Source organism: Lygodium microphyllum, unplaced genomic scaffold (assembly GCF_053477565.2).
Source record: "Lygodium microphyllum isolate KBCC unplaced genomic scaffold, Lygodium_microphyllum_v1.1.10 scaffold_147, whole genome shotgun sequence".
NCBI classification, from domain to species: domain Eukaryota; kingdom Viridiplantae; phylum Streptophyta; class Polypodiopsida; order Schizaeales; family Lygodiaceae; genus Lygodium; species Lygodium microphyllum.
This window is the reverse complement of record NW_028229630.1, coordinates 115,066-142,873: the sequence shown is the minus strand read 5'-3', so window position 1 is coordinate 142,873 and position 27,808 is coordinate 115,066. Positions and strand designations below refer to the sequence as shown.

Below are 27,808 nucleotides of genomic sequence, written 5' to 3'. Positions count from 1 at the left end.
CAGTCTTGCAAAGCCACTTTTTGAAGAAAGGTGTTGTTGTCTTGTACATTGGGTGCGCCTGAATTTCGGGACGGGGAAAATCCTCCGCCCAGAAGTGTCCGTCACCCGCAAAAATCGGGCCCAATGGCCTTTTGACACATAGGACAACAGACGCCTCTTTTTCCACACTGTGTCCCGGTGTGTATCCGGCCTTAGCCCGATGAACGAACACACACACACATTGCTTTTCACACGAGTGGCTTAAGAAAGCAAACTTGGCCTCAAACTTCTTAATAGGCTTAAACCTTCCCCCCTTACAAACGTTCTCTCTCTTGCAACTCAGTGGTCCATTAATGGTTCCTTCGAGGCAATACTCGAGCGAACTCTCCCTTGTACCCCCTTGTTAAACACGACATTGCAGATCATACGCAGTACCATGGTCGAATCGGGAACTTACTGAGAGATTGCACGCCAGTAGCGATGGTGTCAAAGCGCAGGAAACTCTTTGAAAGAGGGGGAGAAGAAAAGCTTCGACAATCGTCGGGCGATGGCAAGCTGGAAAAAAATCTAAAGCAAAAGATAAGGGAGAACAAGAAGAAACAGAGGAAGAACAAGGGAATGATAGTGGACCATCAGCAAGGGCATTCCGTTCCTCCCGGTTCTTCACTGGCGCTTGCAAGCCATGGCATCGTGGATAAAGTCAATGCAAACTGGAAACAGCTTCAAGCTGTAGGTGCGCTTGCTTCTTCGAGCAGGTTCATCTGTAAAAAGTTCTGTGTTTCAATTAAGGTTTGCTAAGAAGAGGTGCTTGTGCTTTTGCTATTCATATACCGTTCACTGCTAACAGGATAATAAGTCAACCTCTATCACTTCTGGGTTACACTGGCTAAAATTCAAGTTTCCTTGTTAACTCTCAGAAACTAGTAGAGCACCACATCATCATTCCTATGTCATCGGTTAGTCATGCAACTAAGTGATTTCTAGATTGTCAAAGCCAATCCTTATATTTAGGTGTCCATCCAGAGCCTGAAGGTAGCTCAGCCTGCAAGCAAACAAATTTCACGCATGGCCCAAGATGAGCCAGCTAGGCCCACAGGTTAGTGCATCCTTTTTCTTCAAAGAAAATGGTTTTGGTTTGGCACTTGCATATGCATATGTGAAATGCATCATAGCACTATTCTTCAGATGATTTCACTGAAGGCACAGCTGATTGTGCCGTGCCTTTGTGCACACACAGTGTCCTTGTTCTGCAATTGAGAGTGTAGCATGTAAACAAGCATGGTGTGCACACGAAACTGCATTTTCATGATGTAAGCTTATGCCTGACATAAAAGATGCAACGTGCAGTGGTATCACATGAACAGACACAAGCTGGATCTCTTACTCCAAAAAGTTCAAATTGCAGGTATTGCCATTTACCCTTTTATGATCTTTTTGTTTGGCCTGCAATATACAGGTTTCCTTCCTGTATGCTGGGAACTCGCACTGATTTGTGTTTCACAAAAAATTGTTATGTGTACGGCTCAGTTTGACAAAAGTTTTGGCCATGGACTGTGAAATGGTGGGTGCCGGCTTAGATGGCAGGAGAAGCATCCTTGCTAGAGTCAGCTTGGTATGGACATCCCAGATTTTTCTTGACAGACATGCATTGGTTCACGTAACAACTTCTTCATTTGTGAGGGTCATTTCCTAGTTATTCAAAGTAGTAGAGTTCTATTTTAAATATTTCAACGATTCCAAGTTCTGGCACAAAGATTAGCAAATGGCAAATTTCTTTTCTTGCAGCAGAAATTTGAAGCACTAAAAAGAAGTGAAAAAAAACCGGTCTCTTTTGCAGGTAAATGTTTGGGGCAATGTGGTTTATGACAAGCATGTTCGCCCTATTGAGTACGTCACGGATTTTCGTACCGGTATTAGTGGGGTTAGGGCACGGGACTTGAAGAATGGTTTGTCCAAGCTCAATCAAACTTACTTATGCTACGTTTCTTAAACTATTTCTTCCTTGCTCGAGAGTAATTCAAATTTTATCCTTAAACAGCGGAGGATTTTGCAATTGTACAAAAGGAAGTTGCAAGTCTCATAGCTAGACGATTGCTAGTGGGCCATGCGGTGCATAATGATTTGAAGGTATGTATTTGATGTTTTGTAATCATTTCAAAAATTCATGAAAGTTTATCGAGTGATAACTTTCCAAACACTTGTCTTGTATAAGCAGTCCATGCGTTTCGACACTTGTAATGATTGAAGATGTGCATCCTATATCTAGTTCCAATTTTCTCCTCTAAAACCATCATTGCAGATAATATGTTTAACTATGTATTGCAATGGGACTATCTCAAGTCAAAAAGAGAATGAGGAAGGTTGATGTGCTTGAAACATGGCTTGAGCCATCTCTAGGGTCCTGGTTTAAGGTTATATCACCCCATGTTTGTGTTAGTAGTCGTGTGCCTTGTGTGGTCATCTCCTGCTTCTTGTGAGTCTTAGTCTGAGTTAGATGACTTATGGAGCTACATCTGGACAACCAAAGTACCTCGCTTTGGCAAAGAACCCAGCTGTCATGCTCATACGAAGCACATCGAGGTTCAATACCACTATGTTTAAGAGCAGATTGTGGATTCTGAGTTGGTGGTAGCCTATTGTCCCACGAAGGACAATGTAGTGGATCTCTTCACAAAGCCTTTGCCCAAGGCTTCTATGCTTCATCACATGAGGTTGTTGGGTCTATAGACACTCCCAGGATTCGAGAGGGGTGGTTAGCCTGCCTATTTTAGTCATACTAGTTTGTCATCTCCTGGTTGTGAGCTCTTGTTAGAGTCTTGATGGAGACATGGGAGCTGTGGCATTTTAGTGTGCATTTCTTTTGTTTTAGGCACATTTACTGTGCGTTTTCTTAGCTTGTCAGTTGGTTTACATCCCCGACCAATGTCTTTTTGCTCCATGATTGCTCAAGATGTTGCATCATCATTTTTCCCATTTTATTGTGTAGTCGGACTGCATTTATTGCAGCCGCAGGCATTTTACCAGCAAGTTGGCCATATATTTGCCCTATTTTAGGAGTTCGCCAAATTTGGTGGTTCTTTGCTATATATAGCGGCCACCCCCCACTTGGCCTATACATTCTTCTGCAGGTCGTGTACACTCCGTCTCTGATACTCTTTGACTTTTGTGTTGCCATCTACATTAGCCTGATCTGGTGCCCTCATCGATGTTGTGGTTTGCATGCAAGGATTGATCAGTCCTTTCATTGTATTCAGCATTCATTTTCAGTCAGTGCAGATTTCTTTCTTCTTTGTTTTGTCTCTCTCTTCCCTTCTCATTGTGTTGAAGGGCACATTAGTGCATTTCTTTTTGGGCTCTTTTGGCCATTTTTAGGGTTTTGATCCTTTTAGGGTTTTACTACTTTTTGCCTATATATAGGCAGCCTGCCCTTCTTGCCCTTCCATTCTCTTTATCCATCATTGGTCCTTTGTGATCAGCCAGCCCTCCTCATTCGCCCATCCCCTTGTTGCTATCTAGCATCCATAGTGACGTGTAGAGTTGTGCATTGGGGCTGACTGTTGCAGTCTTGTACCTTCAGTGATTGCAATCACATTGTTCCTTCTCTCACCTGCACTCTCTCTTTGTCTCCTCTCTGTGCTCACTTTCCTCTTGCCATTGCACACTCACAATCTAATGAGGTGCCCGTCCCTAGGAATGCCACAACATTTGTCAAAAGCTTAATACTTTATATTCTGCTTTGGCAAAGTGCAACATGTGAGTGGATTGCTTATCCACCATGCTCCTCCATTTCAGACCAATATGTGATCAATGTGACCCAAATGATGTCATGCATTAATGTTTAATTTTTGCCCCTAAAGTAGCCCCAAAAACTTTTGATGTTATGTTAAAAGGTTTTATTTGTGCGTAGCAGGACAAAAGCCAACAATCCCCTATAAAAGGACATGTAGGCATCCCAAACTCTCACACTCACTCACGTTTTTCAATTGATCACACTTTTTCTCTATTGACTCATCCTCTCCCTCAGAGTTGGTTGATGCGGTCCAATTGGAATGGCCGATTGTCTTGGAGCTGCTGTCCACACAGTTGGAGCTGCTGCCCATGTCTGCTGGTTGCTGCCCAGCTGCTTCTAGTTAGAGACCTGCCGCCCTTCTGTGTTTTCAGGCTTTCCATCATCTTGATGCTGTTGCCCATTTGTTGCAACTTGCTGCAATTGCCGCATTGTCATCATTTGCATTTGCTGGCTTCACCCTTTCTAAAGTCTACTGCCCATGATCTGGAGCTTTTGCTACCTGTTTTAGGGGGGCTGCCATGTACATTTTTTTGTTGCTGCTCCATATGTAGCCAGTAACTCATGTCCTAGAGGTGTTGCTAGTTAGCCTACATTTGTGTTTGCTAATTCTATCCTCAGATACGGAATCTTAATTCACATTTGTGTTTTGCTATTGCTGTCCTTGGGAGCTGTATTCTTCACTAACATAAGCTATGAAGGACTGCATTTTGCTCCCTTCATTATTGTTTATATTAATCCCATGTCTCCTTTGGCCTCCCCCCCTACTCGGAGGGCTCCATCCATAAAGGATTCCCCTTCCATAGGTGCTGCTGCATTGATCAGTTGGGACAATGTAGTCATCTCAAGCCACTTTGACATCATTAAATCCTTGGCTCACTCCTAAGCCCCAAGCCTAGAGACATGGAGGTGTGAGGCCTATTGTATCATCATTTGTCATTTATTGTTCTTGTTTTCTTTATGTTTTTGAGTTCATTCACTGCTAGTGTTCGCTGTACACTAATAACTTTTTCTGTCTGAATTATCATGTGAAGATCCCATACTGGTTTTTAAAATTATATTATTACTAGTGGCTTACCCATGTCATACCCTATTAATTCAAAGTCCATCATGTTGAGAGCTAAGAGTAAGTTTAGATGGTTTTGACATTCTTAGTATTGGCTCCCATCATAGGCAACTTGAATGGATGGAAGTCAACCTTTTTGAATGGTGCTCATTAGAGGGGATATATGCGGAGCAGCAACTAGGTTATAGCATTCTAGATTTAGAGAATCATGTTAACAGTCTATAGAAGGGCCTCTATGGTTGAAGTAGGTAACCTTGAGCTTCGTATGAGAGGATTGACAACTTCTTTTTGTAGCTTAACTTTTGGATTCCGGAATTGGATTTCAATCTCTACTTCAAATTGATAGATGGGTTGGTAAATGTTGTCATTCTTTATGTTGTTGATTGTATAATTACACTATGGAGCAATATTACTTTGTTGCGCATGTATTGAGGAGGGAGCTTGAGATGACAAATCTTATCTTGTTTGTTGGGCTCGAGGTGTTTTAATTATTATAGGTTTTCTTAATTCATAGCAAATGTATGTAATTGAGTTATTGATAGCCTTTGGTATGATGGCTTATAAAGTAGTTTATTGCTCCATGGACATAGGATCTAAGTTGTCCTAGGCTATGGAGAGTGTAATTGTTAGTGGTATGCATTTCATGGGTGTTAGGCTATTTAGTGGGCTTTTTATTAGGCATCTTTATCGATAGGTGGGTGTTGTTAGAAGTGGATGTAGCAATGGAAGCATGAAAGTGTGAGTGTGTGCATTTGAAAGGAAGCATGAACATAGAGAAAGGAAACATAGAGAGACTGCAAGAAAAGAAGAAAGAAATCTGCATTGAACAAGAAACAATTGTTGAATATAGGAAGAGGGTCAATTAGTTTGTGTATGCAGCCCTCAACGCTAGTGAGAGCACTGGATTAGGCTAATGATGATGGCAACATCAGAGATGGAGGAAGATGATGAAGCTCAAGTGTGCACTTGGCAAGGAAGAAGAAATATGATTTGCCAAGTTGGGGGGGGGGGGGTTTATATAAAGCCAACTACCCTAAATTTTTCAACCTACACCATGGGCCCTAAAAATGGGCCAATCAGCATTTAATGCTGGTCCGATCATCAATAAATGCTAAAGAAATGTTTGGTGACATGGCAAAAATGCTAGGTTGGTTGGATACTGTTTGGCAGATGGAGATAGCTTGAGAAATGTAGAAACTGCTTAGGAAAAGCACACAAAAAGCTGACAAAAGGAGGAAATGCATAGAAATGCACTTAGATGGCTACTCCAGAGTGAGATACCTTCATCAAAACAAGCAATAGACATGTCAGAGCTCCTAAAGTCTTCGTCTGACTAGATTGAGGTTCATAGGCAGGAGATGACAAGGCATGACAATCATGATTGCTAACACCCCCTCGGATCTTGGATGGGACTGAAGGCCAAAGAAGAAATAGATCTTGGAGTAGCAAAAAGAATGCCAATGTCGATGAAGTCTGTCAATATAGAATGCTGATGAAGAAGCTTCTCACAATCCTAGGAAGTTTTCTTTAAAATACTAGGGGCTAGGAAATCCATAATCCTATGAAGTCTATCAATATAGAATGCTAAAAGGAATGGGGTATGAGAGAACCACTAGAGAAGAGGGCGGGGGATGGCAAGGAACTTGTGGAATAGATTGTGCACAACCAGAATGGGTGTAGCAGTAGAAAATTGCCTTGGAGGACCTTGCATAAGAGAAAGGGAATGGAGTGTGTAAAGCCCACTCTCTTTCCAACTTGTCGCTAAAATAGCTCCTTAAGAAGAATCCTCAATAAACATGGCATGGTCAGTGAAGATAATTTGGGTATCAAGTCTAGTAAGGCCATTAACTAAGAGGAGTGGAAAGCCCAAGTCTAAAACATGTAGGGCTTTTGAAAGGGAGCGGGAGGTATGGTCTAGCAATAACGCCAAGTGCTAACATCACCAATAGGCATGGAACAAATGTCACCAACAATGATATTATGATTGAACCTTGTAATGGTTGGAGATCCTGTAACAAATCACCTTGTGGAGTCATATGACTCAAAGCACCATTGTCCACCAACCAAGGTTGATTAGAAGACACGATAGCCACTAAAGAAGGCTCCTCCTTCAATGCATGGATATAAAGGAATATGGACTCATGGATAACAGTGGGTGTAGAGGTAGAAGAAGGCTTCAATATAGATCCACCCTTTGCTCCTAGACAAAGGTGAGGGTACTTTTTCCAACATCTCTCCTTTGGATGTGTCCCCTTCCTACATTATGGGCATTTAGGCTTCTTTGAATCGGAGTCAGAGCCCAAAGAACTCTCCCGTTGTTTAGCCTTGGACTTCCCTTTCTTCTTCTTTTTCCCTCCTGAACTAGCAATAAAGGCTTTGGTGGAGTTGGATCTAGCTATCTCTTTGGCTTGCTTGTCATGCTCCAAGACAAGCTTGGCAAGCTCCTCCTATAGAAGCTTCTCATGGGTCCTCCATGTAAGAAGATTGGTGTAGAAGCCATGAAACTAGGGAGATGCCAGTTGAGTCAAAAGAATCATGGCTATATCCTCTGAAGAGATTATCTTGCCAAGGGATACAAGCTGATCCCTCATATCCTCCAACTTGTTGATGTGGTCCTTCAACGTGGAAGAGTCATTAACAATGAGCATTCATAACTTCTTCTCGAGAGTAATCCGATGGGCAAGTGTCTTTTGATGGTACAAAGAAGCAAGCTTTATTGACACCTCAGTTGCTTTCTGCAACTTGTGCACATGCACTAGGATAGAATCTTGAAAGCTCATAAAGAGAAGATCAAGCTCTAGAGTTGAGTTTAGGGCCGCATGATCCATCGATGATCCCATTGTGGGATCCTCCATTAGATGGGGAATGGGGTGGATAACAAACTCCCAAAGATCGAAGGTATCAAGGATACATGCCACCTACATGACCAAAACAAATAGTTTGAACCATTGTGTTGGCCTTCTTTGGGCAAAGAAGGGAGTACGAGCACCTATATAGAGCGCCATAGGTGGTATTTTGAGGCCAAGAGAATGGGCCTTATGTGAAACATGGAGAGAATGGGGAGGAGAGGGATCATGTGCAAATGGGTCAGGTGATCTCTTTCTGCACGATCATTGTTGTGTTGTATCTCCATACACATTGGTTATTAGACATCTTTGATATCTTGCAAGACACCCATAAAAAACCAGTGTTTTGGCTGTAGACAGCTTTGAAATAGGAGGAATCAGCTATAGGATCACAATGGAGTCGATGTAGGGGGTCCCCGTCTGGGGGAGATATAATATCGCCTTCACAAATATTGTTGCATTGGCTGAGGAGGTTAGCCGCCTAGCCAAGATACACTTGTGTTTGCAGCAGAGGATTGTTGCTCGACAGATGAAACTTGTTGCCTCTAGTAGGAGAGTGCATTTGCAGCAAAATGATGATGGAAACTGACACCTAGCACTAGGAATATTGCTGCCTCCAAGCAATAGGTTGTGTTTTCAAAAAACGCTGATGTGGAAGGGCCGCCTAATTGTCTGGGGTGGTCTCCTTTGCAGTTGATCAGCTCTATCTCACTTAGGCAATAATACCATGTGAGAGTGCCCAACGGAAAGGAAACACAAGTATAGAGACAAAGGAAACAGAGAGAGACCACAAGAAAAAAAGAAACAAATCTGCATTGAACAAGGAACAAATGCTGAATACAGAAAGAGGACTCATTAGTCCCTGCACAAAGCCCATAGCGTCAGTGAGGATACTAGATCAGGTTGATGATGATGGCAGCATTGGAGATGAGGGAAGATGATGGAATTGGAGTGTGTACTTGCCAAGGAAGAAGGAAGATGATCTACCAAGTGAGTCGGGGGGGGGGGGGGGACGCTATATATAGCCAACTACCTCTAAATCTGGCTGACTTGCACCTTGGGCCCTAAAAATGAATGGACCAGCAATAAATGCTGGAAAAATGTTTGGTGACATAGCAAAAATGCTAGGGTGGCTAGATACTATTTGGCATATGGAGACAGCCTGGGAAATGCAAAAAATGCTTAGGGAAAGCACACTGAAAGCCGACAAAGGGAGGAAATGCATAGAAATGCACTCAGATGGCCACTCTAGAGTGAGATACCTCCTTTGTCAAAACAAGTGATAGACATGTTAGAGCTCCTAAAGTCCTCGTTTGACTTAGACTGAGGCTCACAGGCAAGAGATGAAAAGGCATGACAATTGTGACTACTAATAGAAAGAATGCTGAAATAGACAGTTGAACACAAGAAAGAGGAGAGAGAAGAGAAATCACAAAAATATTGCAAAGGAGAACTCAGTGATGTGCTCGAGAAATGGAATCCATATACCAAACGTGAGAGTCGCATACAATAGTAAGTCACTTGCCGTGTGGGCATTGGCACTGGCTCCCTCTCTACACAAGGCATGCACTATAAGTGATGAATGAAGAGTGTGGAGGAGGAGCTTGAATAGATAGGCAGGAAAGAATGCAAATAATGCATCAGGTTGGCCAGCAATAAATGCCAAAATTGCCCCCAATATGACCACAAAAAAATAACTGAATATCACTAACATGTCCAGCCCATTGGAACACATGCTAAACTCACACGAGTTGACCACATTGCTAACATCCTCTCTCAAATCATGGATAATTTGATATAAGACAATGATAATGACTCATCATAGTCCATGCAACAAATATCTCCAAAATAGGACCATGGATGCCCAAGCAGTGGGTGATCAAGCCACCACCAAGGTGCGTTGGAGAGAACGCGATTGTCAATGTCGATTGTACAAGAACCTGAAAATAGAGATGAATCATAGCACCTCTTTGTGTCTGTTATCAATGCCTTGCAATAGTATATATGATCATCTTGTCAAAAATGCCTTTGAGCATACATGAGCGTGGATTCCTTACCTTTGGCCAAGATCGCCAAAGTGTCCCCTCGTGTGAGCTTAGGCAAGGAGCCTATTCTGCTTTTTGTCAAGTAACAACCCATGATGAACTTGGAAGTCAATCCCAGTGCTAGGATTTCAAAACCTGCTAGACTATGGTCGATGTGTCAGGGAAGTCCCTGTCTGGTGTTAGCAGTCTCGAGAGCTCATGTGTGAGTGTGAGCTATGCTGAGCATGACTAGGTATTTTAGACATTTTTTTATGGTCATTATGATGTGGATTTGGGCATTTATTGGTGGCGTGGCCGATTTGTTGCTATTATGGCGTTGTTTTCTCCTATTTATATATCGATCTTTCTCCTTAGTCAGTCACATCATCACCTACAGGTTTTGTGGAGAGCCAATGCTAGTGTCTACAAGTCAGTGACTTATTGTTATACACATCATTCTCGTGTTTCGTATATGGATTCCATTTCTTGAGCATTCTTTTAAGTTCTCTTCTTTGCAATGTTCTTTTGTGTTTTTCTCTTATGTTTAGTTTCCCATCCTCTTCTTTCCTTTATTTTCTCTTTCTATCCTCTCCAGATGGCTCCCCCTTGCTGTTCTATTGATGATAAATTACATGGCTTTGATTACGTAACCTAGAGTGATGTTATGAAAGCTTGGTTTATACACAAGCGGTATGGTATGTTGTATCTGGAGCTTGTGAGCGTCCTAATGCTCTTTCGGTTGATTTTGACGAGGACAACTATGAAGAAGCTATGCTCACATGGGATACTGATGATACTCGTGCATATTCTTCTCTTCTTTGTTGCATCTCCAAAATTCTTCCGGCTGTCATCACTTGTAGGACTTCTCACGCGATTTGGGCGAAGCTTCAACTATTATATAAGGCTCCTTTGCCTATACGTACCATCACTCTTTATGGACAGGTGCAGTAGATGAAGTTCGAGCCAACAGGCACTATTTAGTCTTTCTTACTTCGCGTCACATAGGTACAAGATTAGCTTTGATACATGTAGTCCCCCCCTCTAGAGGCTCATCTTGTGGAAACTATGCTTTGCAAGCCCTCTCTGAAGTTTGATAGAGTGACAAATGTTGTGCGGACTTAGATATCATCGACACCCATCGGTTTTTACAGATATCCTCAATGCTGCTTGAGCATGAGACATCTATTGAGAGGGTGTGCCGCAGCTGAAGGAGCGAGCAGGTGAGTGAGAGCGATAGCGTGAGAGAGAGAGTACGATTCAATTTTGGGTGTACTAGTAATGTGTTGGTACACAAAGAATAAATGTATTTATACTTGGGGCACGTAAGGGTTCATTCACATGTACAACTAAATAATACACGTGTACTATACACAGAGGTGAATAAAGGGCCTTTATCCCAACAACCTCCCACTTAAAGGTTCGAAGTGAACCTTTAACCAACTCCCAGTCGTATGCAATGCTCATGTTGAGCTTTGCTTAGACTTTTAGTGAGAACATTTGAAGGGTTGTCCTGTGTTTTGATCTTGGTCAATGTGATTAGACCATCTTCCAGAATTTGTTTGATAAAGTGATATCGCATATCTATATGCTTTGTGCGTGAATGATACATGGCATTCTTAGCTCGATACACAGGACTCTGGCTATCACATTCCAACATTGCAATATCCATAGACGTGTCGAGATCCTTTGCAAGTCTACTCAACTATATATCTTCCTTAGAAGCTTCAGTAGTTGATATGTATTCAGCTTCAGTAGTACTTAGTGCTACGATGTTTTGCAATTTGGAGCACCAAGAAACGGCCCCACCAGCAACTGTAAAGACATACCTACTAGTGGACCTATGAGTGTCCAAGTCACCTACTATGTTTGCATCACAATAACCTTGCAGACTAAGTGCACCTTGCCCATAGCAAATACACTTTCTTTGTATACCCTTTAGGTATCGAAGAATACACTTGACAGCTTCCCAATGTGGTTTGCCAGGATTTGGCATAAATGTGCTGACAACTCCCATTGCATGAGCAATGTCTGGACGAGTAGCAACCATAGTATATATAAGAGAGCCACAAGCAGATGCACAAGGGACTCCTTTCATAGCATTTGCTTCCACGTCATCTTTTGGGCTGTTGGCTTTACTAAGCTTAAGGTATGGAGGTAAGGGCTCCCCAAAAGGCTTAGCTTCAGCCATGCTAAATCTGTCCAGTACCTTTTCAATGCATTTTTCTTGAGATAAAAACAACAATTTCTGTGTTCTATCGTTGCGAATCCTCATGCCCAAAATATGCTTTGCATTCCCCAAATCTTTCGTGGAGAAAGCTGATTTCAGCTGATCTTTGAGAGCATCCAAGGTAGTCTTTCTTTTCTTAGCTAGCAACATATCATCCACTTACAAACAAGTATGATGGGGCTGCCATCTGTATCATTTTTCATGTACAAACAATGATTTGCATGGCTGCGTGTAAACCCATGAGAGATCATAAAAGTGCCAAACTTTTTGTACCATTGCCGTGGTGCTTGCTTCAACCACCATACAAGCTGTGTTTTAGTTTACACACCATCTGCTCTTTTCCAGGAACTATAGAGCCCTCGGGCTGTTTCATGTAGATTTCCTCATCAATGTCACCATGCAGAAAAGCTGTTTTTACATCCATTTGGTACAGCTCTAAGTCCAATACAATAGTGTGAGAAAAATTCACACGTAGATTGGTCATTTTCACAACAGGTGAGAAGACCTTTTGGAAGTCAATCCCTTCCTTTTGTGCATATCCTTTGGCAACTAGTCTTGCCTTGTACTTGGGTTTCCCATCAAATGTCTTTACTTTGTAAACCCATTTGTTTGGAAGAGGCTTCCTTCCTTTGGGCAACGACACAAGATCCCAAGTATCATTAGCATACAGAGATTTAATCTCTTCTTGCATGGCTAGCTCCCACTTACTACTAAATTTGCACGACTTGGCCTCTTTATATGTAAGAGGCTCACCCTCATTTGTAAGTATCACATAGTGCAAAGAGGGGTCATACCTATGTGGTTGCCTTCTTAAACGTGTAGACCTGTATACCCAATGATCTATATTTTCAGGAATTGGGTCTACATTTGGAGGTATGTTATTTTCAGCATTTATTTGTTGTTGTAAGCCATTTTCAACAGCACCTTCATTTTCATTACCAGCACTTGCATTTTCATAATCAGTAAGTCTATTTTGCTGTCCATGACCTCCTTGTGCTTCAATTTGCTGTCCATCATCATTTGGCTCAAAAATAACCAGCTGATCATCAGTTTTAGCCTATGGTACAACATCATGAGGCTCATCATTTGAAGTAATAGGTGGCTGCGAATTCTGAAATTTGACATTTTTCATGTCTTCATTAGAGGCTACCTTTCAGCAAATTTGCCTCATTAAACACAACATTACGACTACGAATAATTTTCTTGGACTGAGGTAATTACACTCTGTAGCCAAATTCACCCTCATCACCATAGCCCATGAAAACGCCTTTGGTGGATTTTGGGTCAAGTTTGTTTCTTAGCTTATCTCTAACATGCACAAAAGCATCACAACCGAATATCCATAAATGGTCATATGAGGCCGGTTTGCTAGACCCAACCTCCTTAGGGATGCCATTATTTAAGGACCGGTTTGGAGAGCAGTTGTAAATGTGAACCGTGGTTTTAAGTGTGTCTTCCCAAAATTCATGAGGGAGATTAGGAGTGGACAGCATGCATCGCACTCTTTCACATAAGGTCCGATTATATCTTTCAGCCACCCCATTTGAAGAAGGGTTGTAAGGAGCTGTAAGCTCCCTCTTAATTCCATGCAAGTCACAAAAAGACTTGAATTCAGTAGATGTGAACTTACCCCCATTATCAGTTCTCAAGCATTTCAGCTTTTTACTTGTTTGAGTGGTCACAAGTACACAAAAAGTTTTAAAAACAGCAAACACTTCACTTTTCTTTTTCAATAGATAAACCCAAATCTTCCTGGAACAGTCATCAATAAAAGAAACAAAATATGCAACACTACCCAATGATTTCACGGGTATACTACATACATCAGAATGCACTAAATCCAAGACATTAGACTTACGAGAGACACTAGAGTAAAAGGAAATTTTCATCTACTTTCCAAACTGACAGTCTTTACAAAAGTCAAGCTTAGAGCCTTTTCCATCAACCCTCTTCAAAGAGGTAAGGACATCAAGTCCTTTCTGGCTTATATGGCCTAATCTCTTATGCCACAACTCCAAGTGACAACCAATTTCAGCAACTACAAGAAACTTGCCATTCAAAGCTTTATAGTGCAAACAATACAAAGTGCCCTTCTTGGTTCCTTTTGCAATCGCCATGGAACCTTTTTTCAATTTCCACAAACCACCACCAAACGGTGTAGTGTAACCATGCAAGTCAAGCTGACCAACAGATAGTAAACTCTTCTTGATACCATTGACATCTTTCAACACAAGCTCTTGCCCATTATCTAAAGACCAGTGTATAGTACCAATCCCATCAATGCTGCAAGCATGGTTATTTCCAAGGTATACTTTTCCATAATTACCTTTATTGAACATAGCAAAACACTCCAAGCAAGGAGTTACATGGAAAGAGCCACCAAGGTCTACAATCCAAGTTTGAGTGACACCATCATCAACTGACAAAAGTGCATCAATCACATCAGCCTTGGTAATTTGCATATCCTGCATGTGACATACAAGGGCATCATAAGCAACTACACATAATACATCAGCCTTTGTATTCGAAAGCTCCTCTATGACTACACTGGAGGCCACATTGGCCTTTTCCTTGCCTTTGACTGCCTCAGATACATCTGTCTTATCCTCTTTTTTCTTTTTGACTCTTGCATTCTTCTTTCTCTCTTGTTCCTTCTTGTAATACTTGCAATCAGGCTTCTTGTGGCCCTTTCGACCATACTGATAGCAAGTAATGTCACTCTTTTCCTTTCCTTTGCCCTTGCTTCTGTTTCTCTGTCCAACATTTGCATTTTTCTTTTCAGCCTTGACTCTTACATTATAAGTTGAGTTGTTGCCTTCTCCACTAGACTTACGTTTAGTTTCTTCATTTAAGATTGAACCCCTCACACCATCATATGAGAGATTGGGGTTATTGCTGAGAGAAACCACCAAGGTCTCCCAAGAATGAGGCAGTGTCATGATCAGAAAGATCGCCCTCAACTTATCATCAAAATCCAAATTTACATCCTTGAGCTAATTTAAAATGTCAGTAAATGCACTCAAGTGCTGAGCTGTAGGCTTGGACTCATCCAGTCGCATATTCACCAACTTGCGCATTAAATGCACCTGATTAATAGGTGTGGTGATCTCATAGGTAGTTTTCAGCTTCTCCCATATTGCATAACTAGTATCTAAACCCTTAATGTCTGTCAAAATGTCATCAGTGACACCCCATCTTTATGTAAGCCACAACCTTTTTGTTAGCTTTGGCCCAATCTGCATCAGACATTTGTCCGGGTTTATCTTCCTGCAAAGCATCCTCAAAATCCTTTAAGAACAATATGCCTTGCATACGGTCTTTCCAAAGGTCAAAGCCTTGGCCATCAAACTGTTTGATTTCCATCAAACTCTTAATGTTTGAATTGGAAAGAGTTGTAGCCATTTTATCACGAACACAAGAGTAAATGCACTGAATTGCAGAAGCACAAGCTGAACTAGCAAATACACTGCTGTTCTTCCCCAAAGAGTAATAAATCTTTGCTGTTTTTGCATGAACTAGCCACGACACGGTCAAATACTGCAGAAATTTATCAAATTTTGCACAAAATCCCAAACTTCCAGGTCCAATAGTGCATAAATGTCAGCTAATTTGACCTAGTTGAGCAAAATTTTACTAATGCATGAAAAGCCCAAATTTTCCTGGTCCAATGTCAGGAAATTTTACTCCAATGAGCAAAATTCCAACAAATTTGACAAAATCCTCAATTTGATTGAGGTCAACACACACAATGTCTGCAATTTCTAACACGAATGTCACTTCCAGGCATAAACAAGATCAAATCTGGGAAAAGCCCCAAATTTCTATGCGAGATTTGCACAGATCTGTAGTTTGTGCTACCACACGCGAATCCTTGTTAAGGCAAGGGGGTAAAGTAGAGATTAAATAATTTTTTTTGATTTCTTTTGAAAAAAAACTAATCGAGTGGGGGGGGGGGGGAGGGGTGTCTATTGACCCACCAACGCATCGCGTGATAGGCGCGATTGATGTCGGTTGCTGGCCTGTTACGCCTATTGCTGTTACTTGCTATCGTCATTGGCTTGTCATGCCTGCTGCCCACTGAACATCCAATTCCTTGTAGCCATCACCTGGTCCCTGTTGAACGCCCGCTGGTCTTTCACGATCGGTCCATGTTGCTGCCTGGTTACCTGCCGCCAGGTCCATGCCTGGTCATTGCCTAGTTAGCTGGACTCGACTGGCCTTCTGTCTAGAACTGCCTCCATGACCTGTTAGTTGCGCCTTGGTCTTGGGAAGCGTGTAGAACCTTGGGCTCTGATACCGATTGTTGAGAGGGTGCGCCGCAATTGAAGGAGTGAGCAAGTGAGTGAGAGTGACAGCGTGAGAGAGAGTACGATTTGTTTTTGGGTGTACCAACAATGTGTCGGTATACAAAGAATAAATGTATTTATACTTAGGTCACGTAAGGGTGCATTCACATGTACAACCAAGTAATACACATGTACTATACACGGAGGTGAATAAAGGGCCTTTATCCCAACAACATCTTTACGCTTACAGGGGAGGCTTTCATTGTAGCGTGGTGGTTCTAGTGAGGCCTTATAGCTTCAGCAAGGGGCGATAGAAAGAAGTCGTTGAAGGCCCAATGTTATCATTGTGGTAAGAAGGGGCATTTGCACAAGGACTACAAAGAGTTAGTGGCTTTGAGGAGCAGAAGAAGTAGGATCCGAACTCTTTTGTTGAGTCATTCTCTTCCTCAAACTCTGACTGGGATCCTCTAGCTAAGGCCAAGGCATGAGCAGGATCATCTTCTTCCAATCAAGGGAAGGGCTTAGCGGCCCCTTCTTTTGCTTTCTAGTACAAGTGATGCGGTCATCCCTTGTGACTCTCCAGTGCGAGAGAGGTAGTGGTGAGGTGGGGTTGGTGAGCCTCAACTATACAGGTATACTGGTGCACAGGTTTCAGAGAGGGACTTCCCTAACGTATTGATTGAAGTCTGGCAAGCTCAAATCTTGGAGCTAGGATTGACATCTAGGTTCATGATGGGTTGTTTCTTGAGAGAGAGAGTGGGATTGGCTCCTAGTGTGAGCTTACATGTGAGGACATGTTGGTGGTCTTGCCCAAAGGTGGGAATCCATGGTCAAGTATGTTCAGAGGCATTTTCAACAGGATGGCTTGTATGATCTACATCGATATCAGGTTCTCTTTGAGACATCTTGGTGGTGGCTTGATCACCCATTGCTTGGGTATCCATGGTTCTAGTCTGGTGATTCTTTGTTGTATGGACTATGTTGAGTCATTATCATTGTATTTTTGTATTGGAGCAGATGACCCACGATTTGAGAGAGAGTGTTAGCAGTCTAGATAGTTCATGTGTGAGTTTGGGCATGGCTAGGTATTTTAGGCATTTTTCTATGGTCATTATGATGTGGATTTGTGTATTTATTGCTTGTCAACCAGCATTAAATGCAAGCCGACTTGTTGCTATTTTGGCATTGTTTTCTCCTATTTATATACCAGGCTCACTCCTCAATTAGTCACATCATCGCCTATAGGTTCTATGGAGAGAGGGGGACCGGTGCCAGTGCTTATGAGTTAGTGACTCACTATTGTATGCTTCATTCTTGTGTTTGGTGTGTGGATTTCATTTCTGAGCGTTCTCGAGTTTTCTTTTTTGGAGTGTTCTTTTGTGTTTTTCTCTTATGTCCTTGTGTTCAATAGTTTATTACAACATTTGTTTATGCTTTCATTGCTGCATCCACTTTTGACGTTTGGAACTTGTGCACTTGTATACTTGTGTAGATGAGCCTCGCTTGCCCCACCTCACCACCCTCTCACACTCCCTCTCTGGCAATGGAGAGTCACAAGGGATGACCGCATCACCTGTACTAAAAAGCAGGAGAAAGAGGGGCTGCCAAGCCCTTCTTGCGATTTGAAGAAGACGATTCTTTCCGTGCCTTGGTTGGAGGATCCCGATCAGAGGCGGAGGACTCTTGGGGGGAGTTCATATCTTGCTGCTGCTGCTTCTCCTTCTTCTTCCCCGAAGCTGCTAACTGTTTACAATCCTTGTGCAAGTGTCCCTTCTTACCACAGTGATAGCACTTGGCCTTTGATGACTTCTTTTTGTCACCCCTCTCTGAAGCTGCAAATGCCTCATTGGAGCCACCATACTAGGATGGATGCCTTCCTTGTAACCGTAAAGACACCTCATGCTCAAGCAACATTGAGGATATATGGGTTTTAGATGACATCTGGGCCCACAAAGCGTTGGCGACTCCATCAAACTCCTGAGAAAGCTTGTAGAGCATAGTCCCCACAAGATGAGCCTGTGGAAGGGTGGATTGTATATGTTGTAGTTGATCTTGTATTTGTGCAACATGAAGCAAGAATTGTGAGAGTGCGCAGCGAAAGAAGAACACGAACACAGAGGAGAGGAGAGAGGAAGCAGAGAATGAAGGAAGAAAATCTGCACTGACTGAGATGAATGCTGAATACACTGGAATGGACAGAACAGTCCCTGCACGCAGCCCGGAGCGTCAGTGAGGGAACCAGGACAGACTGGAAGCAGAGGCAGCACCAATGCCGGAGACGGAGACGGAGACGGAGGGAGGAGTGCTGAACCTGCAGAGCATGAATGAGATAAATGCTGGACTGACTGGGGGGGCAGCTATAAATAGCCCCCAGCCAGCAAACTGGCCGACCAGCTAAACTGGCCGACCTGGCCAGATCTGGTCCGACTGGCCAGTTCTGGTCCGACTGACCAGAACTGGTCCGACTGCCCAAAATAATGGGCAGTCACCCCAAAAAACAGCCCAGATCTAGGCTGTAAAATGCCCAGGGCTACATGCTGACTAAAGCAGCCTGAAAACACACTGACAGAGCTCCTCTGTCTCCTGTCAGACTCTGACAGGAGCTCACAACCAGGAGATGACAGACTGAGACTAAATAAGAGCAGGCTAACACCCCCTCTCAACTCCTGGGAGAGTCTGAAGACCCAAGAACCGCATGTGATGAAGCAAAGAAGCCTGAGGCAAAGGCTTCGTAAAGAGATCAGCTGCATTGGCCGCCGTAGGACAATAGACCACCACCAGCTCCGAATCCACGATCCGCTCTCGAACATAGTGATACTGAACCTCAATGTGCTTCGTACGAGCATGAAACACCGGGTTCTTGGCCAGAGCAAGAGCACTCTGGTTATCCACGCGCAGCTCCGTAGGTCCGGTCTGGGAAAAGCCAATCTCCGCGAGTAAGCGACGGAGCCAAACTGCCTCCATAGCGGTCGAACATAGGGCCCGATACTCAGCCTCTGTAGAAGAAAGTGCCACAGTAGGCTGCTTCTTGCTGCTCCAAGAGACAGCACCAGATCCAAGGGTGAAAGCATAACCTGTAGTGGATCGTCGCGAATCCACATCACCTGCCCAATCAGAATCACTCCATCTAGAAAGGGTAATCCCATCTCCATACATGATCCCAAAGGATCGAGTCCCCTGCAAATAGCGAAGAACCCGCAAGGCCGCCTGCCAGTGATCCTGGGTAGGAGTCTGCATAAAGGAAGACAATAAAGCCACCACAAAGGAGATATCCGGCCGAGTGTGAAGCAGCCAGATAAGAGAACCGACAAGGCACTTGTAACGGGTGGGATCGGTAAGAGGAACTCCAGCTGTCAAAAGCTTGGACTCAGGGTCCATAGGGCATGAGATAGGCCGACACTCAGCCATATCAAACTCCGAAAGAAGCTCGGAGATGTACCTGTGCTGCGAGATAAAAATGCCCTGTGCCATCTGATAGATCTCCAGACCTAGAAAGAAGTGAAGGATCCCTAGATCCGTCATGTCAAACTCCTGCTGTAGAATGGACCGAGAATGCTCCACCTGCTGAGTGTCGCTCCCTGTAATAATAAGATCATCCACATACAAGATGAGAAACACCGAAAGAGAATCCACAACCCGTAAGTAGAGGTTGGGATCATAAGCGGAGCGTGCAAAGCCACTCTGTAGAAAGAAGCGGTCAATCCGCTGGTACCAAGCACGAGGAGCCTGCTTTAGGCCATAAAGAGCCTTCCGCAGCCTGTAGACATGATCCTCCTTCCCCTGCACAAGAAAACCAGGAGGCTGTGAAACATAAATCTCCTCCTCAAGAACGCCATTCAGAAAAGCAGACTTGACGTCCATCTGATAGACAGGCCAACGGTGGTGAGCAGCAAGAGCCAAAAGCACTCGGATGGTGGACAACCTAGCTGTAGGAGCAAAAGTCTCAAAGTAATCCAACCCTGCACGCTGGGCAAAACCCTTGGCAACAAGCCTAGCTTTATGCTTGTCCAAGGAGCCATCTGCAAGATATTTGGTCTTAAAGACCCATTTCACACCAATCACCTTCCGTTTCGCGGGACGTGGAACAAGCTCCCACGTATGGTTTCGCTCGATGGAGTCGAGCTCGGCCTGCATAGCCTGTCTCCAAATATCCTGTGCAAGAGCCTCCTCCACAGTGGAAGGCTCGGAATCCTGAAGAATCTGTGACATAAGAGCATAGTTCACACATAGTGAACTGTCCCGCTGGGCCTGTAAACGGGCTGATCGACGAGGACCTGTAGAAGAAGCATGAAAGTGAGTAACACCTGAATCCTGCATAAGCCGGCGATACCATAAAGGAATCCTGAGAGACTCCTTCTGTGAGGGAGACCGGGGGGTCTCCGGAACCTGTAAAGCACCCAAATCGGAGAGGGACTCCCCCTCACCAAGTGAAGGTAAATCCTCCGCATCTGAAGAAGGCTGTATATCCCGTGAAGATCCCGAAGAGGCGGTAGAAGAGCTCGTAGAAGACGAAGGCACATCCACCAAAGGGGAAAGGGAAGCCGAAGGAGGAGGAGGAGTAGGGGGGGTGCTAAGGGTGATCCTGGAAGGAAGTGAAGGGAGAGAAGGTGGGGGGGGGGGGGGGGGGTCCGTCGATGATGAAGAAACATCGGAAATAGAACTATCAATCGGATCCTCAGAGGCCGAAGCCTCATCAAAGATCACATCCCTGCTCACCTCAACCTGTCGCGTTGTCGGGTCGTACAGCCGATATCCCTTCGTGGTCGTACTATAACCAACGAAGATAAGCTTTCTCGACTTAGAGTCGAACTTCGTCTTCCTCTTCTTCTTGTCCACATGGACAAAAGCATCGCACCCAAAGATGCGAAAATGGGACACGGAAGGCTTCTTTCCAAAGAAAGCCTCATATGGAGTCATGTCTTGTAATGCCGAAGTCGGAGAGCGGTTGCGTATATGCACCGCTGTAGCCACCACCTCACCCCAAAGGAAATGAGGAAGACTCCTATGCTCCAGCATAGATCGGGCCATCTCAATCATGGTCCGATTTGCACGCTCCACCACACCATTCTCTGATGGTGTGTTCGGATGAGAATACTCCACCCGAATACCATGATCCCTGCAAAACTGAGAGAAAGGTTGAGAAGTGAACTCTCCACCGTGATCAGCTCGAACACCACGGACTTTGGAAGTTGTTTGGGTCTCCACAAACACCTGCCACTCACAGAAACGGGAGTACGCCTCGCTCTTGTACTCCAAGAAATAAGGCCAAACATAACGACTAAAGTCGTCCACAATCAGCATCAAATACTTGGCCTTCCCAAGGGAGGCCGTGCCCATAGGTCCGCAAAGGTCGGTATGAACCAACTCAAGCGGTGAAGTAGCCCTTCAAGAAGCAACCTGCGGGTGAGGCTGCTTGTGCTGCTTGCCCCTCAAGTAGCTAGGGCACAAAGTGTGAAGAGGAGGGAAATCAGGAAGTCCCTCCACCATCTTCCTCCTAGAAGCCCGGCGAAGAGAATCAAGGTTCAGATGACCATACCGAGCATGCCAGAGCAGCCCAAGCTCATGGGAGGTCCGCGCAGCCAAGGCTGTGAGCGTATAAAGCCCACCCTCCTGTGTACCTGTCCAAAGGGCATCACCTGTAGAAGCATCCTCCACTGTGACTGCATCTTGAGTAAAAATGACTCGGGTACCTAACTGAGTAAGACCATGCACAGATAATAGGTTAAAACCCAAATCAGGCACATAGAGCACTCTGGCAGAGGAAGACCGCCTGTCAGAAAACATAGGTAAAGTCCCCACTCCATGAACAGGAACTGTAGAATTGTCACCAATGGTGACTGCACCCCCTCTGGAACGAAGATCCTGAAGCCAATCCTGACGGAAGGTCATATGTGAAGATGCTCCACTGTCGACGAGCCAAGGCTTCTCCTGTGTGGTAGAAGCTAGGGCAGTGTCTTCCTCAACAAAGAGATGCACAAACGCAGATTCTGTTGTGGCTGGGGCCGCCTTCGAGTCCTTCTCCTTAGGCTTCAAATGGGGATACTTCTGCCAACACTTCTCCTCGGGATGAGTGCCCTTCCCACAATGGGGACACTTGGGCTTCTTCTCCTTCGCATCCTTCTTATCTTCCTCCTTCTTGTCCTTGGACTTCTCCTTCTTTTGTTTCTTCTTCTTGCCACTACCTGTGGCAGCCGAAAATGCCTTGGTGGAGCCACTGGCTCCCACCTCTTTAAGTCGCTCGTCATGCTCCAAGACAAGCGGGGAAAGCTCCTCCCAGAGGAGAGTCTCACGGGTTCTCGTAGTGATGAGGCTGGTGTAGAAGACATCATATCGGGGTGATGGCAGCTGAGTCAACAGAATCATCGCCATATCCTCAGACGATATCAGACGACCAAGAGAGGCTAGCTCGCCTCGCATATCCTCCATCTTCGTGATGTGCTCCTTCATGGAAGAAGAACCATCAAGACTGAGCATCCGCAAATTCTTCTCCAGGGAAATCTTGTGGGCAAATGTCTTGTGCTGATACAAAGACGCAAGCTTTGTCCATACTTCCGCCGTGGTCTTTAACCTGTGAACATGTACAAGAACTGAATCATGGAGACTCATAAAAAGAAAGGAACGGGCTCGTGAGTTGAGCCTATCCCATAAGGCTGCACGGTCCATTGAGGTGCCATCGGACGAATCCACGGGGGGTCGGTCGATGGGCGAAGAAACAAGATCCCATAGATCAAAGGTATCAAGCATGCAAGCCACCTTGCATGACCATAGGGAATAGTTGGAACCATCCAACTTGTCTTCCTTCGGAAAGGAAGGGAGAATCGGCACCTGTATAGAGGGGATCAAGGAAGGCATCCGCACAGTGGATGCAGTCTTCACTGAGGAAACCTTCGTAGTAGATGGAACCTTCTGAGATGCATGGACTGAAGAAGGACGAGTGCGAGGAGGGTCTTCCCGATGACGAACTTCACGATAGTCCCGCCTCCGCTCAGAGGAATGATGAGAAAGAAGCTCATCCTCTGAGTCTTCAAAGCCTGAGAACTGGTAAGACATCTTCCAATTTGCAAAATACCAAGAAAGTTGTGCCGCTGACGAAATAGGACCAACAGTGTGGTCACCAACCACCAAGATGCAGGCAGAGAGTGCCTACAACCACCTAGATCTGCAAAACGCAAATAGATCTGATGCAGAACACCAGAATCGAGACCACCAGCACCTGAAACTTGCCCAGACAGAGGTTGCCTGCAGGATAGGAGCAGCCGGGGTAGAAGCGACCTGCAAAACAGCAAAACGCAAGCTGGAGGAGGGTCGCCCTGCAGTAGAAGAGGTTGCCTGGCAGCAAACGCAGGGTTGCTGCGTCACTGGATGACGTGGCAGCCCCTGTGTACAGCAAACGCAGGCTGTACAGCCTTCTGATGCAGTCGCCTGGCTGGAATAGACCTGTTGGCAGCTGTCTGAGGGAATCGCCTGGCTGTTGTGGAACTGTGGGCAGCAGCAGTAAGGTATTTCTCGCGTCCTCCGTGCTCTCAATCAGGCGATGATACCATGTGAGAGTGCGCAGCGAAAGAAGAACACGAACACAGAGGAGAGGAGAGAGGAAGCAGAGAATGAAGGAAGAAAATCTGCACTGACTGAGATGAATGCTGAATACACTGGAATGGACAGAACAGTCCCTGCACGCAGCCCGGAGAGTCAGTGAGGGAACCAGGACAGACTGGAAGCAGAGGCAGCACCAATGCCGGAGACGGAGACGGAGACGGAGGGAGGAGTGCTGAACCTGCAGAGCATGAATGAGATAAATGCTGGACTGACTGGGGGGGCAGCTATAAATAGCCCCCAGCCAGCAAACTGGCCGACCAGCTAAACTGGCCGACCTGACCAGATCTGGTCCGACTGGCCAGATCTGGTCCGACTGGCCAGTTCTGGTCCGACTGACCAGAACTGGTCCGACTGCCCAAAATAATGGGCAGTCACCCCAAAAACAGCCCAGATCTGGGCTGTAAAATGCCCAGGGCTACATGCTGACTAAAGCAGCCTGAAAACACACTGACAGAGCTCCTCTGTCTCCTGTCAAACTCTGACAGGAGCTCACAACCAGGAGATGACAGACTGAGACTAAATAAGAGTAGGCTAACAAGAATGACTGGATGGTATCTTGTGGCTCAAACTTCATCTGCTAGAGCTGTCCATGAAGGGTAATTGCACACATAGTCGAGGGAGTCTCGTACAATATCTAAAGCTTCGCCCATATCGCTGAAGTAGTCCATAACTGCTTCTGCACAAGCCGTGCTTTCATAACAGCAACTCCTTGTTGGGTAATTATGGCCATGTAACTTGTTGTTAGTAGGACAGCAAGGGGGAACCGTCTAGAGAGGATAGGAAGAGAAAATAAAGGAAAGAAGAGGAGAGAGAGAGAGGACAGCCAAGGCACAGCATAGACTGCACTGATTGGAGTTCACATGCAATGTAGAGATAAGCTGATCACAAAGTAAGTGTTGCAAAAGGACAAAATCTGATCAAACACAGTCAGAAGGTAAAAATTACAGCCAACAGAACCTGAAAATATGGTTGTCCAGCCTGTAGGAGTCAAAACACAGACAAAACAGGCATTAAATGCAGCAGTACCACAATAAAATAATGCAGAAATTGAAAAGGCAGACTGGTGGAGACAAAATGCAGACAGTAGGAGCAATGAATGCAGTAAATGCAAACTGCAGAGGTTGGGAACAGGGTGATTTGCAGTAGACAGGTGTTGCCAGGTTGTAAGGAGGTGGGAGTAGTCGGGAAATTAGTGATCAGCAGTAGAAGACTTGTAATCAGCAGAAAGCAACAGCAGGAGCATAGATCCTGAAACCTGATACCATGTTTGAAGTGGATGCACCAATGGAAGCATGAAAGAATGCTGAAATAGACTGCTGAACACAAGACAGAAGAGAGATAAAAGAGACAACACAAGAACACCACAAAGGAGAACTTAGAGATGTGCTTGGGAAATGTAATCCATATACCAAACACAAGACACTCGTGTACAACAGTGAGTCGTTGGCTGCGGGGCACTGGCACCGGCTCCCTCTCTCCACAAGGGCATTCATTGGATCTGCAAGTGATGAATGACAATGTTTGGAGGAGCTTGAATAAATAGGTAGAAAAGAATGTGAATAATGCGTCAGGTCAGCCAGCTTTTAATGCTGGCTGGCCAGCAATAAATGCCAAAATCACCATCAATATGATCACCAAAAATAACCTAAATATCACTAACATGTCCAGCCCAGTGGAACACATGCTGGACTCGCACATGAGCTAACTAGACTGCTAATAGGTGTCTCATTAGGGCTAGCTCATTTGTCTTGCTCTTGTCTTGAGGCCTATGTATATTCTAGTCCTCCACTCTTGTTGTATCGGATCACACCCAATCGGAGAGAGGGAGTTTGGAGGTACTGTCGGTCATCACATGTGCCATCACTTATGGTTTGTGAGGTACATCTCATATTCTTGAGTTATAGATCCATTGCCCATTCATTCATTCTCAGAGTTTATGTTCTCTCTTTCACTGTTCATTCTTCTCAGTGTTGAATAGTTGTGAGATTATATATGAAGGGTGTGTTTCTAACACGTTGGATTGATTTCAATTGGGTGTGACTTAGGTGCTCGGGGATTCAATGCGAGAGAGGGTGTTAGCAAACTTTGCATTGTTGGTCATCTCCTCTTTGTGAGCCCTGGTTAGAGTTTGACAGGGACATTTAGAACTTTTGACATGCACACATTTTTTAGTGTGATACATTCCTTGCCTTCCTCTGACATTCCCAGCATTTATCATGGTATGCGTTTCATTTTAGGCCAATTTTAAAGCCTTTGTGCAGGTTGGTCATATTTGTGTTAGATTGGCCCTTTTTGGCAGAAGTTGGCCAGTTTTTGGCTGTGTGGCTATATATGATAGCCTTCCAGCAATCTTCACTTTCATCACAGCATTTGCCTGTGTCTTTGTAATTGTTTTCTCCTCATCATTGCCTGTTCTTCCTGCTGCAGCAGTCAGACACCCTCATTGATGTGCCCATTCTTCCACACATGCAGGGGCTTCTCCCTTTGTGTGCAGCCTTCATTCAGATCAGTTTGATTCATGCTTCATTACTGCGTCCACTCTCTTGATTTCCCCCACGAAGGATTCTCTTTTTTTTTTTCCCGTAAAGGTTGCTGAAATCAAAGAACCAGTCAGAAACAAAAACTAAAAAGTTGGAAGTCTGATAGTACGAAAGAAAAAACTTGTTGAAGCCCTTCAACAGTAAGAGTATCCTGCACCGTCGTGCACGAGCAATGATCGAAGCCAAAAAATAAATAAATCTAGAGCTCTCTTTATCAGTTAGAGTTCTCTTTTTACTTGTAGCTTTCTTTTAGTGTTCATTTACACTTAGATTTATTGTTCTTTTTAGACAGATGATTGTAACTCATGGTCTCATGGGTCATTGTGACCTCTTGCAAACATTAATATATCATCTCTCTTTTTTCTTTTTGCAGTCATCTGTGTGTGTGTGTGTGTGTCCTGTTTGCATATTCTCTTCGATGATATAATCCTTCATGTGCTTTTTCGTGGGCAGTTCTCTTTCAGCCGACTCTCCAAGTGTTCTTGTTGTCTGTATATGCTCTCTAATGAGACTTTTCATGATGTTAGAGAATGAGTCTGGTCAAAACCTTTTGTGATTTACTTCTGCAAGCAGTATTTCTCTAAAAATTCGTTTTCTGTTGCCAGTCTTTGTATCTGAGCCATCCAAAGAGGAAGATTCGAGATACGGCGCTATATCCACCGTTGTGCAGGTGATGCTATAGTGTATTTGCTTATTGTGTTTTATAGCTAGTGGTTTAAATATGAGGAATTTTCTGATAGCTAATGTTTTGGATGTTGCCTGCAATACAGCACAAATGGACACCTCTCTCTTGCATACAAGCTGTGGCAATTATTCGATTAACATTTGGTTTTAACTGATGGTTTCAGTTTTTCTTTTTTGTAATACAGAAATAATGGCCGTCCTCGAGCACTTCGGCAACTAGCAGCTGAAATTTTACAGGTGAAGATACAAGAGTGCGAGCATTGCTCTGTAAGTCTTTTGCTCGTCTCTGCATCTGCACGGTCAATTCAAACATGCCTTATCGAGGAGGATTGATGAAGTTAAGCAAACAAACAGGTTGAAGATGCTCGTGCTGCTATGTATATCTATCAACATCTCAAGCAAGAGTGGGAAAAGGGACTGTCTGGGAGGTCTAGATCTTGAAGGTCCATTCAAAATTTCCAGTTATTTGGATATTTATTTTCCAAAGGACATATACCTGTTCCCCCTATATCTATAGTGAGATCATGTAAAGGGCTCCTGCAACTTCCTGCACAAACAAGTCATGCAATTTAGATGAAAGAAAGTATGCAGATTGACCTTTGTTTAAGCTCAGAGATTGACCTTTGTTTAAGCTGGTATTTGCTTATCTGATGGCTGGAGGGCAAATTTACTGATATCCACTTTGCAATATTGTTAAAGAAGTGGTTGAATTATAGAGTTGGTCTTACTTGTGCCTGATGTATCCACTTTGTGATATTGTTAAAGAATCATTA

The 27,808-nt window shown here is 44.2% G+C and overlaps 1 protein-coding gene across 5 annotated transcripts; it reads left to right on the top strand.

The window, feature by feature from the left end:
• The first annotated feature begins 245 nt into the window (after window positions 1-245).
• Window positions 246-27,808, top strand: LOC148008415 (uncharacterized). Of its 5 annotated transcripts, none has more exons than XM_087674246.1 (9): window positions 246-768; window positions 1,003-1,075; window positions 1,327-1,384; window positions 1,507-1,654; window positions 1,817-1,925; window positions 2,018-2,106; window positions 26,957-27,021; window positions 27,221-27,302; window positions 27,390-27,808. In XM_087674246.1, the coding sequence occupies exons 1-9, from the start codon at window positions 460-462 to the stop codon at window positions 27,474-27,476; spliced, it is 1,020 nt and encodes a 339-aa protein (XP_087530372.1). In that variant the 5' UTR covers window positions 246-459; the 3' UTR covers window positions 27,477-27,808. The 5 variants fall into 5 exon arrangements, with proteins under 5 accessions (XP_087530372.1, XP_087530373.1, XP_087530376.1 ...); XM_087674247.1 differs by having other exon boundaries at window positions 247-708; window positions 991-1,075; window positions 27,390-27,807; XM_087674248.1 differs by having other exon boundaries at window positions 251-708; window positions 27,390-27,805.